Source organism: Prinia subflava, chromosome 3 (assembly GCF_021018805.1).
Source record: "Prinia subflava isolate CZ2003 ecotype Zambia chromosome 3, Cam_Psub_1.2, whole genome shotgun sequence".
NCBI lineage: Eukaryota > Metazoa > Chordata > Aves > Passeriformes > Cisticolidae > Prinia > Prinia subflava.
In genome coordinates this window covers 3,777,778-3,796,539 of record NC_086249.1, presented here as the reverse complement: position 1 = coordinate 3,796,539, position 18,762 = coordinate 3,777,778, and the positions used below count along the sequence as shown (strand labels likewise).

At 40.9% G+C, this 18,762-nt stretch overlaps 1 protein-coding gene across 11 annotated transcripts in view; it reads right to left on the bottom strand.

Annotated features, from left to right (window-relative positions):
• BBX (BBX high mobility group box domain containing) overlaps nt 1-18,762 on the bottom strand; it is a 132,067-nt gene that overhangs the window by 24,217 nt on the left and 89,088 nt on the right. For 8 of the 11 annotated variants that reach the window (XM_063393802.1, XM_063393803.1, XM_063393804.1 and 5 more), the window contains 5 exons: nt 18,580-18,647; nt 12,581-12,661; nt 10,329-10,409; nt 4,915-4,995; nt 1,580-1,660 (listed from right to left, as the gene is read on the bottom strand). In XM_063393802.1, the coding sequence (XP_063249872.1) occupies nt 1,580-1,660; nt 4,915-4,995; nt 10,329-10,409; nt 12,581-12,661; nt 18,580-18,647 (392 nt within the window). The remainder of the gene's footprint in view (nt 1-1,579; nt 1,661-4,914; nt 4,996-10,328; nt 10,410-12,580; nt 12,662-18,579; nt 18,648-18,762) is intronic. The other 3 variants (XM_063393807.1, XM_063393808.1, XM_063393809.1) reach the window with 3 other exon arrangements.

Here is an 18,762-nt window from a genome sequence, read left to right as displayed (position 1 = left end):
CTGCAAAGCAGCAGTGGTTGCCATGGTTATCTCCTCCTGGAGATAACACTAATGGAAACCAAAATCCTCATACTATCTGAGGAACATAGATACTCAAAAAAAGAGCTGTCAGAAGGTCCTCAAACTGCCATGTTCCTGCAGCAGTGACTTGGGAGATCCTCTCTGTTTCGGATCACCTGTAAGCTAGGTGGACACCTCTGCAGAAGGTAGTCCTTCACGGCACCAACCAACTGCCCTTGGGAAGACATGTTGGGTTCTTACTGTCCCCTCTCAAAGCCCCAAGCTGAATTCCCAGTGCAGCTTTGTTTTTAGAACAAATGTCAACCAGCCACCTGGAGCAAAACCAGATGGAAGAGGCTTGCTTTGAACCAGACATCAGAAGGTGCCCACAGCTCAGCCCACAGGCCATGTGGTCAGTATGGATGTAGCTCCCCCAGACACCTGGGTTCTCTTTAGGTCCATTTTAGATTGCTCAAATTGGCAAGGCTTTTTTTCTTTCCAAACTAAAGAAGTCTCTCATACCAATTTATGTAAGAACATAACACAAATGATGGGGATGTTTTTGTAGTAGGTTTCCAAAATTCTTGCTGCACAAGGTAGAAACTACTGATCTGGTTCAGGACAAGCTGGGCTGAGCACTGTAAAGCATCAGAGCTTGGGCAACACACAGTATCTACTGGGAGGCAGGCTAGACCAGGCAAAGGAGAACTCCACAACTATGCTGATGTGGGTTCTTGGTACAAAGGTACTTCTGTGACTTTTTTACTTCACTGAAATGTTAAGCACAGCCTGTGATTTTCAAAAGCTAAAGATCAATCTTTAATATGGAGCTCATTGGACTAAAAATATTTTGTCAATTCAACACACATCCCCTAGCCCACAGATTTTTTTCCTTTTATGCATTTGCTTCTTCTGCAGTAGCCAATAGTACAGAGCTGTAGATGTGGCTACAAAAAGAGTGACTTCTGTCTTGTCTAAATAAATTTGTAATTGAACAATCTTCAAGATTGGGAAAGCTTAAAAAAGTATTTAGAAACAAAATAAAGGCAAAATTTCAATAAAGTGCCATTAGTTTTAACTGCTCCCAGAAGGAAGATCCGCTGACAGTATCACAGCAGAACTTCTACAGAAGTTATTGACCTGTTAATTCACCTGAAAAATTAAATGGGCACGAAAAGCAAAAACAAAGGAAAGCAGCTCATGACCATTTACATGAATTTGTAATGGCAATGCCCGAATTTGATAACACAGTGATCTAGTCCTCTCTCTCAACTATTTGTGTCCCTCAGCCAAACCCTAAAACCTCAAAGCCTAAACCAAGAAACTGAATCAAGTTCAACTGCCAAGTCCCTTCACCAGGAACTGGTGGTACTTCTCAGCTGCACTGACTCTCAGAAACCTCTAAGCTGATGGCTAATCTGGGGAAATCTTGACTTGTGGAACCTGAGCCATGATTCTTAAGCAGTGGTGCAATTATAACTGTATCACTGTTGTGCCTTGCAGACTTTGGCAATCAATACCTTTAACTTCTCCACCCCACTGCACCTGGGGCAATCAGTCACCAGTGTTTCAGTATTACCTCTGCCAGCTGAAATAATGCTGATGTTCCACACGGTTTCGTTAAATCAGAAGGCCCTGAACGGGATGTACTTGAAGAAATCTATGGAGAGAAAAACCCAACACAAATAAAACATTATTTCATCACTACCAGTTCTTTTATGTTTATGACACAGATTTGAATAAATTGTTTCCCCCCTCTTCCCAAAATTAATTCATATGATTACACACTGAAAAAGAAGTGCAGACCTGTGCATGCTGGTATGAATAAAAGCCCACTCCAACACTGCTCTGGTGGATAATGCCACTGTATACTAAATTGTACTTGCAGATTTGGGGTTTCTCTTGTCAGGACTCCCTTTGAGGAACAGGATGAACTGAAACACATGCTCTCTCACAGGAACTGACTCCAGCAGTTAAGCAACAATCTACACCAGCATGCAACCCAGCTGGTGGTATTTTCAAAGGCTTAGCAGGACACTAGATTCCAAAATTTTTAATTATTTCATTTAATTTCATTTCATTATCATAGGTTAAGGAGAGTATTCCTTTCAGGCTATAGTATTGCCTTTTGGTGTCCTATAGAACTCATATAAAAGAGATGCTCTGAACCCAAACTTAAGTAGGAGCCCTCAAGCCTTTGGTAATCTTTAGTACTCCTCAGAGTAAAAGGAGGCTGTCATGCAAGCATGTAGCTGATTATCCCCATGAATCTTTTTCCTGTATCAGGCCATGATCCTCTTCAGTACTTTAGAGTGTTTTGCATCAGTTTTGAGCTAGGTGCAAACAAATTATCTTTTTCTAAACAAATTTAAAGTATCAGGATTGGCCACTAGTATGAAGAACATTGTATTTTTAAGGACATATCCCCTTATCTCTGACCAGGCTTGGGGCTTTCTTATACCTCCTTCTTTAGGCTGCATAAGAAAGTGAAGTTATAAGGGACTGGGGAACTAAAGTACTTACACCCTTCTGGCTCTCCCTATCCCCACAAACTCAGTTCCCATTGTTCTCAACCAACATGGCCCTAACAAAGTCGATCGCAGAATGTGGCCTGTCACTGCCATAAAAGAAATAAACAAACACCAACATTGTCCCACATCTCCTGGAAGGTGCAGCTCTTCACAGCACCTCCCAAGCTCTGACCATCAGAGCTCCAGCCTCCACAGGCTGCTCACAGCCAGGTGCTGTTAGAGCTGTGAAGTGGCCTCCCTGCCTTGGCAAGGTGATGCTCCACCCTCCTGCCTCCGCACTGAAGGCTGAAGACAGAGCAAGGGATTCAGCAGAGCTGAACAACAACAGCCTCCCAGGCTTTAGAATGCAGAGTGGCTGCTCCAACCATTCGCTGAAACTTAGCAATCCTCAGAATTTTTAGAAAATAATTTAATCCCCTCCTGCATTTTATCTTAATCACCATCTGTGAAATATTGTGAAATATCAAAAAGGAAGGAATACGGAAGAAGGGGGAAAAATGAAGAAAATTTTTTTAATCCACATAGCAGAGAGATGAAGGAGGAGCAGAGCAGTGTGGTATGCTGAAGAAGACAGGCTCCCACGCATCAGACACTTGCCATGCCAGCAGCATGGAAACAGTAGTCCAATCCCCTCCAGTGCACAGCAAGTGCAGTTTGGAGTTACAGCGGCATAGCACAGCCGACTGCCAAATCCACTTGCAAACCTAAGACACCCTCAAGGTGACTATGAACATGGTTTATTTGGGATGCTCCAACTAGGTCCTGAACTGCTATCTGAAAACTTAAGCTGAATCTCTCACACATCATTTATCCAACTACGAGCCGACAGTAGAGATCTCCAAAACCGGGGAAAAAATAAAAAAAAAAAAATTATGTCCTACAAGAGCAAGAGATGTGGAAGATGTACCTAGCATATCTGCTGTGTCTTTTCCTGTTTGAATCAGAACCTTTAACGTCCATTTTGTATATTAAATTAGGCTTGCAGGAATCCATCTGAGCAATCACTGAGAGAACACAGAAACCTGTCCAACATACAACGTCATGCTGCCAGACTTAGCTTCACTTTTTCTGCCACCTGCAGTACAAACTGTGCACTCCTGTGGACACGCACCTGTCCTACTAAATGAGGGCTTCACAAGCTTCAGTCACATCACAACTTCTAAAAATCAGGCTGTACTCGGCAGTAAGCCTTACTCCAGAACAGCACTACTCAGCCTCTTGCTGTCCTGTTAGAGGCCACACTAAAATCTGGTGTCTCTGAGTGAATACCACCTTCTGCTGTCCCAGAGCTGCAATAGCCAAATACCCTTATGGATCACTGACCACAATTAGGTGTAATCACCCTTGCACAGGCACTGCTGACAATAGAGCACATAGCCACAAACTCTGCTACTGCCCGAGACTGCCTGTACAGTAAGGCAGACTTTCTTCCACTCATATAAGTTCCTATAAAGCCATAGTCTTGGAAGACTATCCATAGAACAAGACATGAAATACTTTCATTTCAATGCTTCCAACCTCTTTTTTTCTGAGAGGGACTGACCTCACCAGCAAGAATATAAGGCTGGCTGCAACTAGATAGGATCCAGAGAACCATTTTCCTTACTGAAATAGGATGTGAATTTGAAATAAAAAACTGCAACACCACAACAAAAAAAACCCCAAAAAAGTGTACAAGTAATATGCTAGCATACTCCCTTATTTGTCTAGAATACAGCATGTGTCTTCATCTTTCAATCATCAGAAAGAACAGCATTTCCACATCAAACCTCAGAAATTTTTGAGTGAATCATCCGTATCAAAAAGGAGATCTCTACAAGGTTATATTTAAGACTCACAGAGAATTTCTAGGCCTTTGAGGAAACCTGACTACACTCTTGATTACTGCTGACAGCTGCCAATTTCAGAATTTAATACACTGCATCAACTTCCAACTCTTCATAAAGATTCCTGATGACCTCAGAGTCTACTTTTCTTTTCCTATTCTCAGTCCTCGATTAAGCAACGCACTTTCCAGTCCTTATAACTAAAGTTTTAATTTTTAAATCCTGGTATCCAGCTCCTCATTAAGAATACTGTTATCTCCTGTCTTTGCTTTCTCCTGAGCACTGTTTTTATTACAGTTATAAAGCTAATTTTCCTAAAAAGAAGTGTAACTTTCTGTGCTGTCTCTAAGAAAATACACACATTCAGAAATATGTAAAAGACTAGGTCTCTGGCACCATAGCCACTGCCTACTTCTCTTGATATGTCATTATTTACTAATTTATGTTTCTGGAAATACCAAATTCGATAGTAGAGCAAACCTTAAACAATTCATGCTTTTTTTGTGGAAAAGCTACACACCATCTTCCCCTTCTGACACTACTGAGTATAACTTTACCTCCGCCAACTGGAAGAGTGCCGACTTCCCACAGTGCTTTACTGGCTCGGGACTTGGCAACTGGGAAGTATTTGATGAGATCTAGGTTACAAATGAACAGAGGAGAAAATATTTCAGTGGCATACAGGAAAGACAGAAAGGAGGGCAGAAAAAGAATGGAAAATAAGAGATTACTTAAATCAGTCATTTTTAGTTCTTTCTGGCAAAGGCTCTACTTCAGACAGGCAATCTCACCCAAGAAACACTTAACAGATATGCAGAAGACAGGAGAATACAAGGCAATATAGCATTCCTTCTTTGGATTATGCTCATGGATCGTCTATGTTTGTACTGTCCACAGCTAATGTTTTGTCACACTGTGTGTTTTACATCTGTTTTAGGCAACCAAGTGAACAAATCATACCTGTTGCTTAAAAATATGTACTCTTAGTGGTTAAGGTTTAATAAAATTCTCCCAGAAGGTCTGGACAGTATTTCCCATTATTTAGACATAGAAGAGGACCATCTGTCCTCATAGGCAGCTCTTATTTCACTTTCTTTAGTTACAAAAAAGGAAGTCTGTAGATCAAATCTAGCCTTCCAAAGAGCTGTTGGTGTCAGCACCTGTGATGAGTAAACAGCTACCATTACCACTTTAGGAAATTGCTTTTACAGCCAAATTTTTTTCAGACCTGCTTTCCAGCGCAACGTAATGAATTCAGGAATACAAGAATTATTATTTCTGATATGTGGTAGTACTGACCTGGTAGCATGGTAGTATTTGACCTGGAAGCCTTTAAAAGCTTTGGGATAAAATCACCAATGTTTCTGTTGTATCTCCCTCACCACAAAAATCACACTTAGGACCATGATTAGGCAGGTAGTGAGAGGACAAGGGCAGGCTTATGGCAGATGTTATGAAAAATTCTTAACTCAGAGGGTGGTGAGGCACTGAAAGAGGTGGCCCAGAGAGGCTGGAGCTCAGGGCCAGGCTGGATGGGGCTTTGAGAAACCTCACCAAGTGGAAGGTGTCCCTGCATGCGGCACGGGGCTTGGAACAAAATGAGCTTTAAGGTCCCTTCCAATTCAAACAATTCTATGGTCCTATGATCTTCCAGATGCAAAAATTACCATGTTTGCCTTTCTCCTTGTAATTAATTCTTTCTTTTGAACTAGGTTATTTGAAGAATTTATCTTTCAATTACCTGTCAAAGAATTTATTATTACACTCCCCACCACCTCACCTCCTCCTCCACCAAAATCCAGGACATCCATTTCGCTTAAAGCTATTTAAAATAGAGTGAATAATACTCAAATGTGCACTAATAGTAATTTTTAATATTAAACTGAAATATTCCAACATCCTAGTTTCACTTTGAGACAGTTCAGTGAACCTGCTCAGGACCCCACTTGACTAAGTGATCTTGTACACTGCACTTTGCAGGAAGATGGTCTCAACTTTTAATCTTTCTATTATAACAAATGCTCATCTCAATGGTTTTTTTTCAGCACAACATGAATGGCAGAAAAAGGATAGAACAACACCCACACACACTGAATTATAACTTGAGAACATACAGGCATCTCTCACCTCCTGATGCAGAAAGTGAAGAAAGAGTAAAGAAATTCTGACAAGACAATAGGTGTTCCTAAAAAAATGTGAGATCTTAATAGTACTAAGAGAGAGGAACCAGACACTTCATATCAGAAAAAAAAAAATCTTTTAAGAATTAAGAAAACAAACAGCAAGCAACACAAGCGTGTAACTTATTCTGATGAAGCTACTGGCCAAACATCAGAGGGAAAGAACGGCTGGTCAATCAGTTCTCAGTGAGATTACAGATCCCGTTCCCTGTCTTATGAACATCTTCCAGCCATAATTAGAATAGTCAGAACCTCCAGTACTACAAGCACAAACAGCCCTTTACTTATGTAGACGTTTAACTGGAGGATCATTAGGATCAGGTTACTGTCTTTTATTCCAGTACAGGTGGGATTTTAGCTACTGTATTACATTCAAGTTGGCAAAAGAAGCACGGTATTACTTTTTCCTCCTAGAACAGGCATTTCATTTCAACACAAACATTAAGTAACTTCAGTATGTGGGCAAAGAGCAAATACATTTGTTTTTACCTAGGAAGATTACAGCTTTACATATGGGAAAGCTGGAAGAGAAAACACTCACTAGTTTTTACACTCCCAATTTCAAGGCATTTGGACCAAAAGTTTTGGATTCAAACTTCCTGTTCTGCACAGAAATAAACAAGAGAGCAAATCTTCTCAAAGTGAGTGTGTGACAACGCAGCAGAGACAAAATCATCCTCAGGCATACTTTTTTTTAAATGATACTAACATGCTGGACTAGGAAAAAAATTCCACTTTGTTGCATGCCACACGTGACTGTTTTGGTTTTTTTAAAATTAAATCACATAGGGAAAAAAATTAGAAAAGCTGCTGAAAGCAAAGAGTTTGGTGGTTGTGGATTTGTATTATTTTTAAGATAGTTGAACTAGAAGTTCTTTTGCTTCCATACTCCAGAAGCCTTTTCTTTAATAATGAATAAGAGTTTAGGAAAGTAAATCCAAGAGGTACTCATCTTTCCTCTCAAGGAAGCAATCGCCACCATCTGTTGACATTTGCCAAGCACAGATGCAGTAAGAGCAAGGGGTCCATCTGTTGTGCTTCCCTCTCGCGGCAAGGAAGGGGCCAGGGGGCAGCCCCTGCGAGCAGCCAGCCTGCAGGCAGCCACTGCCCTACGGAACACGGCCACTGCTCAGCAATCACAGCCTTCAGAAAGCTTCAAAGCAGAGGCACAAGTAGGGCCAGCTCCTTGCAGGGTCAGAGCAGCATGAGAAAGCCAAAGTGTAACTTGACAACAGTCCAAATTCAAAAAGCTCTTATGAGGATGTCACATTGTCTTTGAAGACCTCCAAGGCACTTGCCTGCGCACCCACAGGACAAAACGAAGTCTTGCTCCCAGGATTTTCATCATCTGTTGTGGCAAGTCAATGGGCAGGCCTCATATCCTGAACAGCTTTAATTGACAACTATAGCACTTGCACTAGACAACCAGATGAAAGACTAACTGAGGCTGTACAGACAAAAAGAATCCCATGCTACTCTAGACATAAGGAGCTGTTTCTGAGTGACAGGGCACTTGTACTCCTGGGGTAAAGGTGTCTGTTTTAAATGACAAACCTACTCAATGGGATCGCTGTCTTCACAAAGAGGCACTCTTACTCACCCTGCTGCAAAGGCGGTGAAGAGAAAGGCAACATATGAGGAACACCCAGCCAGAACCAAAACTGAGCTGGGATGGCTGCCAGAAGTCTCCAGGCACATCAGACCAGAGCACACTTCACATTTCTTCACAGGTCTACTTGGCTACTGGTTAAATAACTACTTTCTCTCCCTCTCTTTTTTTCTTTTGTAGCACTGTACATTGCTGACAGCAGCCCACTGCAAATTGCCTGCCATAATTTAGCTCGCTAAATGCAGTAATGCGTTCATATAGACAAGATGCAGTAAGAAGTGGCACAGTAAGGAACAGGACTTTTGCCAAATCTGACAAAGACAGCCTGTGCAAATGAAAGCCCTTATAGCTGAAAGAGCACAAGCAGCTTTAATAGCAGGGGAGAAAGCTTAAAGAGGTTCTGTAACATGCCCAATACTTTCCCCAGGAGTAACCCAAATTAAATCATCAGGCTACAAGCTTAGGAAAACGCCATTTCTCTACTGTTATAGATAAAAAATTATGCTCACCACTGTCATTAAAGTGTCACAGGAAGAAAAACCACGGCTAACAAGGTGGGTTTTTAAAATTTTGTTTTTTCCCTCCTTTCCAGATTTCTGTCTCCTATTTCCAGCCACAGAACAAAACCAGCCCCTCCAGACTGCACACACATTTAAATATTTTTACAAGAAAAAGAGATTAACCCTGACTCTAAAACTGTCCTCAGTAAATCCTAATTAACTTTCTAAGCACTTCTCCTACCTAACATTTGATGATTCAGACGTGCACTCCAATGTGCCACAGGAGCTCACTCAGCATAGTGGAATGCAACTCAATGCACTGTCACATCCGTATGATAATCTTCAGGTTTGTCATTTTGTTTGTTCAATTAGGAGAGGAAATGATTTTAGTTTCTGTGAAATTCTGATAGTATGGCTAAGCCAGGTTTTATGTGACAATTTAAGAACGTTGTAGTAAAAATGCAACACATATTCTGTTCAACTCTGTAGCTACCCAGAACGACTGAGATTTTTGCAATTATGTTAGCAGATTCACTTGCAGTATTACTCCAGTATTCTGCAATAAAATTAACAAGAAATGTTCTCCAGTTTGTATCTTTTAACTTGGTTTAAAAGTCTGGCTTCAGCATGTAGTTTCATTCTGCTCAATTTTACTAATTTTGTCCACAGAGCTTTGCAAATAGACTTTTAACTTTCAAACATGTAAAAATACCTTCATGATTAGAGATATTAACTCTGTTATATCTTTTACAGGGGTGTTTGTAGCCAGATATTTTCTGGCACCCGAAGCAGTAAATTGATTTATCTTCCTTGGCTTTCCTAACAAAAACACCAAGGCCCATTCCAGCCAAGCTAAAAACACATAGCAGACAATTAGCTCAGTATTTCACAGAAGGAAGTGTGTGGTATGTAGCCAAAGCTGTGTAAACACACAGAATAACAGTATCTTTTAATCCCTTTATGCTCCTCCACAACAGCACCAGCTCCAATCCCAGCCTTTTCAGACACATAAAATGCACCTGTGGCTCAAGTGATTCTGCAAGCAGTATCAGACTCCCCCAAATGGGCAACAAGAGTATATGTATGGAAAGTCAGTTCACAGAGACACACTCAACACATGGGAGAAGAAATTCCTAAAAGCAGCATTTCACGAACTCCAAATCTTCAATATGTGGAGGAAGGCAGAAAGGCTACTTACTTATGGGAAACTTGTAGGTTTGGTAAGTCACCACCTAACAATGCTGTTAAATATCCTTGTTGTGATAAGCTTCCTTTGACCTGAAAGGATTCTTCAAATGATTCCTGCCTCTAGGGCAGTCCCCATTCAGCCCTGCTGCAGCCTCTGCCACAGGCACTGCACAGTGTCCTTTCAGAATGTCCTTTAATTGCTCTTTTCCTAGATGTAAATTAAAAGGCCATTTGGATAGTAAGTCTGCAGTGATCCTTTGGGTATGGAAGGCTAGGTAATGTTCACAAGCCCAGTATCTCTCATCTGGTAGAACTGGCCAACATCTCATCCTATCACTGGTTATTCACCCCGTGATTTTCTCACCACAGTGCTGCCAGGAAGATACATATCTCCTGATGGGAATCCCTGATAAGACAGGGTGCTTAGCCATTCAGTGGCAACTCTTACCAGTTCCTTGCTTCCCATCCTCCCCCACCACATCCAGCCATTATACCTCAGCAAACTGAAACAGTGCAGACTCCTCCGTTTGTTTTACTGCCCCCAGGACTCCAGGCTGTGACGTGTTGGAAGAGATCTGTCAGGAAAACAATTATGCTTGTATTACCTAACTCTTCAGTTTCAGTATCACACTTCAACACGCTAAATTTATAATCTGTCATAAACAGACTCCTGGTACTCCAGAGTATGCAAACGAGTCCCAACACACCCTTAGAACAAACAGTATTTGCTTTCCAGGAAACACATAAACAGGTGATCTGTGAAATGGTAATCTTGAATTAGTTTTCAGAAGGAAAATCTTTCCTAGAATCAAGAAAACAGGCTTTTTTGAAGGGCTTTTATTTGCCCACTGATATGTCAAAGAAAGGCTAGCAACAAATACTTAACGCTATTGTATTTCACAGTTCAGTGGAAGACCTGAAACTGCAGAATGGTGCTGATGACAGAGCACAAATTGCTACTTAGCACAGAGGGTAAGTGTGGACAGGAACACAATGTATGCAGGTATTCTGAGATACCAGATCTATCCAACACACTAAGGTAACTGCATTTCATATTGTTTGTGTCGATTAGTTTTGTTGCAAATGACACCTCTGATTAATGTCAGACTTCACGACAAGTACCAATTGTTTTGCCAGTGACACACATACCTACCATGCACTGGTTGGGTGCACCCCCTGTACAGACTGTTTAACATCCCTGAAAAATAAGACTAGCTAATCTGCATTTCTAATTCCTGATCATCAGTAAACCACTGTGTTTTAGCAGTGCAGGTGAGCTTGTTTCCTGGCATCCACTGAAATTTTTCTCCAATGGCTAAGGAAAAGCCAGAGGTCAGAAGCCCTTAGCAAGGGCATATCTGACAGCAGACAATTCCTGCCTACTATCACGGGGGTCTGGCACTTCCCTCCTTCAGCACAGTAAAATGAACTGAAACAATTAGGCGAGCTGATATTTGTCTTACTCTTTAAAAGATTCAGCAGTGAAATTCAATACAAGACATTGCTCTACAGCAGTATGAACACACAGAAGCATCTAAGAAATACAGGAAGATGGATGTTGAATCATTACCACAGAAGTGTCATAAGCGATACTGGAATTAACCAATTCTAAGAAGCCTCTAAGCATTGCTTTTCATTGCTGGCACACCAGGCATTTCCTCTTCCTAACAAGAAAAACCAGCAGGCTGTTTAAGAGCCTAATTACAGGTTATCTACTTCACTCTGGCCATTACCTTTAATCAGAAATAAAGGATCTGTACTTCAATTTAATTCTAATACATTTGAAAGATCTTAAGTTGGAACTCAAGGGCTTGTGCACTGATGTTAAAATATCCAACTGAAGAAAGTCCCATTTCCTGTGTGCTAGGATTGCAGTGTATCTGTTCCAGGAGTGATGAGGTTTTAGGGAGGAGTATGAAGGTGCAAAGGCATTGAATATTAAAGACACGCAAGTCAGAGTCACAGCTGGTGTGAATACAGGTAATAAAAAGCCCCTACTACAACAACAATTCTTTCCATATTACACTTATTTAAAAACTACCCAGTGTCCCATAAAATCAGTATCTATACAACTAAATATTTTTGTGTCATGTATTGTGACTATTTCAAAAGTTGGAACAATATCAAGAAACAAGTGATGCCTGCAGAAGGCCAGAGTTCCTTGCAATCTCATTTTTGTCATATTATTTACATCAATGAAACCCATTAAGACTTGAATGAAAGTGTTTTCTATCTTCAAAGAAAAAGAACAATACACACACCACAGTTGCACTTCTAGCAGAAACTGGAGTATGTTGACAAAAATACTGTACATTGCACAATTAAAGCACACTTACATAAAGCTTTTTGGTGGTTCTAGAAGAAAATTTTGTAAATTTAAGAACTACAATTATTTTTGATAATAACAGCCACAATAGATTAGAAACATAATGTAACACCCAAATAAATGTTAAAACCTTAGTTAAAAAGGCTCTAGTTTAAAAACTAAGTGCAGGAACGATATATCTCCAAATGACAGCTTAAACCACAGCTCCATTATTGCACTTGGGTTTCCACCATGGTCCTAAACACTCTTGCACTTCAAATCTGACCAATCTGATAAATGATTCAACAACATAAACCCAAAAATAAGGGAAAAAATAACAGCATCAATTTTAGTTAAAGACATCTGATTTCTTTTCAGTTGGACATCAGATGCTTCTTAAAAGGAAGCACTTAGGAAAAAGCCCTTTTTGAAGAAACTCACCTCTGCAAACTGAAACAATGATGACTTCTGACAGGCTTCTGTAGAATTAGATGCATCAGACTGGCAAGTACTGGAGGAAACCTGAAACAAGGAGTGTGCAGAGTAAGACCTGAAAGGTGCTTCTCTCAAGCTTAAAAACCAGGGAGCAAAACAAATCATTTAAGAGAAGGAGGAGAAGCTAACGTTTCACAGTCCTGGAAAGACTGAATCATATTTATAGTGGAAAACATAGTTTAGTACCCATTTTAATCCATTTGAAAACTGTCTTAGAAAAGGATCACAAAAATACCAGGATTCTTTTTCTCCTTTTATGATTCTGAACTTGTCAGAATAGTTTTCTGCAATAGAATACTCAACAGATTATACTGGACTACACACACAGCCATCTTGTATTGGTGATGCTATCGACACTGCTACATCTGTAATTTGTGCTATAATTCTGAGTAAGATTACTTAGAAGGTTAAAAAATTTTTGAAGACACAGTTGATGACAGAAGTACTTAGAAAAATAATTTCCAGTCATAACAGCATGAAAATTAATAAATAAGGGTAGCACAAGCTTAAAATTTCTCCATAGATTTTAGGGATGCTTTTGAGAAGCAGTGCAAGATAGTCATTACATCTCAAAACAAAATACAAAGAAAGGACTGTTCAAAACCAAATTCTGTTCAAGCCTTATTTGAATTAGCATAGATCTTAGTTATGGTATTATTAGCTAGAAATACGTTAATCAAGCATTATTCTGTAAAGGAATTCTATCAAATATGATACATTCTTTGTCACATTTGAGTGTAAAAGATTTACACTGATGTGTAACTTCTAGGAGAATGAGGTACTGTTAGTATAAAGTAAAGTATGTAACATGGCTTGTAACAAATAGAAAAAAATCAGAGGCTATGTAAAATTTTAGAAAAAGGAACAAGATGGAATTTTTTTCCCTAACAACTTCTTTCCCCTTGAAATTTCAGTTTATTTAAAAGATTCAAAAATAAATGTGGGGCTTTTTCTTATTTGTTATCTAAACAAGTAAATCAACAGCTTTTATTGATGAAAGCACGTGAGGTTTAGCTACTGACTGCACCTGTTGTTAGTAAGCACAAAGTCCCACAGCACGTGCAACTTCCCCTGCTGCTCCTGCTGCTGCTTTGTCGGAGATCCTGAAACGCTGCAAGAGCAACAGCAGCGTTTGCTTTCAGGAATCTGCTCCCCTGAAAACACTACATCCAAGTGTAGCAACCCACAGGCCATGGGGAAAAATACCAAAGTGACAATTTGCTTACTATACAAACAAACTTGTTTCTTCCCTGCCATAAAACCAAGCAGCAACAGAGACCCCTGTGATCTATATTTCCACTGTATTTATTAAACACTGAGCAAGATGTTTCATCAGTGTACTGTGGGAGTACAGCAACCCGAAGGGCCACAAAGAATGTATTTTTAATGTCTATCTTCTGCCTTTTTAGTAGGTTGTGCTATTGTTTTCACTGATGTAATGTTTATTACTGAGTTTTGTCACGTTTCTCTACAGTCTGTTTAACATGTCTGTCCCCCCACAGTAGTCTGGACTATAGCAGGAAAGCATCTTGCTGCTTTTGAGTCACCCATCTCTGAAGATCCGAGACTGCAGAGGTGTAAATATGTAAAGTTGCTGCTTGCATGTCTGAACACTCATTTGGTTACTTTAGGCCACTGCACTGCTGGGTTCCTAAAGGAATCACCAAATTTTGGACTTGTTTCCATATTTTCTGCAGTTCAACCAGCTGCCTTATACTGCCTAGCTCTGAATTTGGAGCCACTGAGCCATGGACCCCAGGAGCACCATGCTGGAGTGGCAGTGCCCTTCCAAGAGGGGCTATCCCAGCTCAGCCCCATACCAAGGGTGCTGTTAGACACTCAGGATGAGCATTCTCGCTGCCTCGGCGGCCACGTGCTGGGGGCTGGGCACAGCTTGTACCTAGTGCTACAAGAACCACTTGCTGTGGAGGTAAGAACCCCAGTTCTGCACAGTTTTGTGTGTAGGGGACAGATTGCTGGTGCTAAGTAACTCAGTGGAGATCTTGTGGTTGGAACCACTATGCTTTTCTTATCAATTCCTGCTACTCTTTAAAAACTTAAAGCTGTTGCCTTTACTTGGCAGAGCACTAATTTGAGCTTATTTCTTTTATTCTGCTGCTCCCCAATCATTCTTGACCTGTGGGAAACTTCTAAGCGGTAGGACTTTTAACCTTTGCCAGGCTGAACCTGATTAAAGCATTAAAATAATTACCAGAGGGAACATATGCACAGATAGTGTCATTTTGTACGTCTCATTTCCTGCTCTAATAAAATGTCCTCAACATCTCACTTCTCCTCCTGTTTCTTCCCCCTAGCCTTCCTTTAAGCCGCACTGAGAGATCTTTCACTTCTGATTCACACTCTGCACAGACCCGGCATCACATGCAAGACAGCCTTTTGTTCTTAAAAGAAGGAAACCACAGGCTTTCCTTTCCCTGAGGTTACCCTGAGCGGCTCTAAACCGACCGCAGCCAACAAGGGTGGAGGAAAACCCCCGGGACAGCCACTCTGATCGGAGGTGTTAGCGCTGGCAGACAGACAGGAGGACGCTCCGCATTTCGGGATTTCTGGGCAGTAACCTACAGAAAGTCCACTAGGTGCTGCTGTAAGGCAAGGAAAGGGCCTGACGGACGAGGAAGGGAGATGAGCTGGGAGGGGAACGGGCGAGCAAAGAGCACCGCTCACCCGGCTTCAGCCTTGCTGCCGAAGAACCTCGGCGCGAATCTGGCAAAAGCACCGCAGCTGGAGCAGCCCCGTCCGGCATCTCTGCCCGGGAATTCAATAAAACATGCTTACACACCACTGTCTTGTGTAACTGATGAAGCACCCAAACGCAGGGGAAACTCACTGCACATCCACGTCCTTTGCCGGCTACGTAAGGTCTGTAGCTTCTCTTGCCCATCTGCTTAGTAACTCCAGCTGACGCCTAGGAATCTATCACCTACCAACACTGAATTCTGTTATCAGAAGAGAAACTCTCTAGTCTATTACAAAATTTTGCAAAAATGGGAACATACTGGCAACATACAGAGAGGGCAACAGAAGCCTCAGAACAATTTTGTAAATGTCACTGTTGTGCCTCTTCCCATCCTCCTGCTGACAGGTCACTTGGTTACCTGACATCTGTGCTTCTGGCAACTTGAAGATTGAACACCTCACCTGAAAAGCCCCTATCCATTCCTTTAGCACACCCCTGGCACAACACCAGCAGGTGCTGAATACTTTCCATTGGATTAGCAGACAATGTCCTTCATCCTCTCTCAAGTGCTGAAGAACACTGCCAGTGCTGCCCTCCCCTCTATTAAAAACTTTAGGATTGTAAGAGTATGTAAGACCTGTGCTTACAAGGCCACCCAAGGCTGCATAATCATACATATGCACGGCAGTCAATATGCATGTGGACAGGTAATCCTGTGTCTGGCAGACCCCCAGTTTAAGAATCACATGTGTACATGTACCTTAAGTGTAGATGCACACTTTAATGATTTAGACTACATGTTATAATTTATAGCGTTCTTTAAAATATGACACTGTGTCTGTCCTTTTTTAAAAAGAAGAAATGCCACGGCTTTAAAAGTACAATGTGTATTTATATACTCACATGCATATAAACACAATACATATACTCTCCATAATAAAGCAACTTCTGAACCTCTTTCACTAACCATACCTCTGTAGTCACCTTAGTACACCATACTCTCTCCCATGTGGATACCAACTCTAATACAACACAACTGACTCTTCTCCACTGAAGAGCAAAGCAGGTCCCCAACTCTACAGTGAATTCTCAAGCTGCTTTCTGAGTCTGTCATACCATCTCCTAGCATGTTCTGCTAACCTCCCAGATGCTGGTTTAAGTGTGAGACCATAAGCATGGAAACCCAACCACAGATTCTCCAAAAGGCATGCAAAGATGACCATCCTACATCTCTGTCTGCACACCTGAGAGTGGGAAGACAGAAGAGCCGTTCAGTTATTCAAGTCTAAATAGGTTTAGGATCACTACTGCATTTGAGAAACACCTGAGAAATGCCTGAGAAATATTTGCTCTGTATCTACTCACCATTGAAACATATAAAAATAAAGGAAAAATTGAAGACACACCACAAAAGAGCTGCCACACAAAAGAAACTGAGAAAGTCTCTCAGCACCTGGACATACAGCTGGAGACTTAACTGCTGCTAACATGCAATGAGGACTGACCTTTGCTCATTTGGGTCCCTCTAGGAATACCAATCACCCCAATTGATCTGGAAGAGGTATTTTACAAAGGGGACCCTCAAAAACAATCAGAGATGTGCAGTTTCCTGGGAAAGTGCTCTGGCCCTTAATCATTTGTCAGCTAGGATAGGACAATTAAAAAAGTACAGTAACTCATTAGTAAGTATGGGCTAAATTATGGTTCATCACAATTCTAACAGTCTCCCAGCTAGTTTTGTCTGGGCTGTATTTATGACAATTATTTTGCTCTACATTTTTGGGGAAAGCAGATTACACAGCTTACTTCTTTGATGTAGAGGGCCATGTTTCAAACAAGACGACAGGGCCAGAAGAGTAGAGTGTAGTTTATACATAAAGTGAAATTTCATCACAAGTCATATTGCACACTTCTATCAGGAAAATCGGGATTTATTGAGGCACATGGGAAGTGTGTCTTTTGCTCAAAATAAAAAGGTTCTGATTAAAAGAATCAGATGGGATGCACTTCCATGCACGAAAACAATCACACAACATGCATGTTGATTTGACTCTAAATCTACATGTAGATTTTATTTCTACACTGCCATCTGAAATCACACTACTGAGGCTCTTGTAAAACCAAGACACCTCAGCTCTCAAGATCATAGCAAAAACCTTTTTTAAAGGAATGCAGTATCTGTGACTACAATACATCTTTCCTCACATTTAAACTAACAGCATAGTGAAAGCAGCTTCTATGCTCCAACCTGAGATTACAGGTTTGAGAAGTATAGGACAGTATAACTTTAGTACAAAATAACGTATTTCTTTTCACTTCTCTGCCAACTTGGCTTGAGTGTTTCTTATTTTTCATGCTGCAGCACAGAAGGCCAGTACCCACACAGCACAAAACTTCCAGGGCTAAAACTGGTCTGCAAAGCATTGAGGAGCCCTGTCAGTACAGGAGCAATACATCTCAAATGCACTACACATACATTAAGTTAAGATTAAGTTAATTGTTACTTCTTGTCACAATAAAAACAGCAACAATAAAAGAGAGCTCTTTCCTAGAGCTAGAGATTTACAGCAGTGACTACTTATTATATACAACAAAGAAGCTACCTTTTGAATATTTTTCAAAGTTGGCCTAAAAATCAGATGATAGTAATAATCATAAAGACCAGAGATCTTTGCACTACTGGAGATATGCACAAACATTTGCTAGACTCCTTTGTAAAAACATAGAACACACGTTTGTGATGGGAACTCAACTACAAACTTCTTTTTAGACATAAGGACTTAGTGGATAGGAGCAGACTGCAATACTTAACTACCTTTTAGCACTTGCATGGTTTCAGAATGCATATACAATGATGCTGACTTTGTAGGAAATTATTTATTTATCTATTTATCTGTTAGTGCCAAAGCCACGGCTGTGTGAGGCATTGCACAAGCATATAAAATCCTTGCCCAGAAAAGCTTGCAAACCACCAGTTTGTTAACACAGTCACTGTATTTCAATTCCTTTACCTCTGACAATGTCTCCTCATGGGGTAGGCTTGACTGGTGTGCCTATGTATCAGCAGACTTAATACTAAACTGTACTCAACCTCTACATCCACAGCTGGGATACAAGACTCATACTTCATTCCCAGCTGAGGTTACCTGAGATGTGTCCTAACTTTCATTCCCTACTGGTCAAATATTCCTCTTACAAGCTGTTTAAACTGAGAGCTCGTGGTAAGGGAGAGAAGAGAGTTCCTTACCTCTTGTGCAGTAAGTGCATGTTCCCCTGCTAGAAGCAGCATACTCAGGCCTCCCATTTGTGTAGGATCTGTTAAAAGAGCAAAACAGAGTCTTAAGCTGATTCATTTGCTTGTTTAAAAAACCCACCACTTGCACCACTACAGCCCCAGAAGACTACTTGTCACAGACACTCTCAGCAAGCT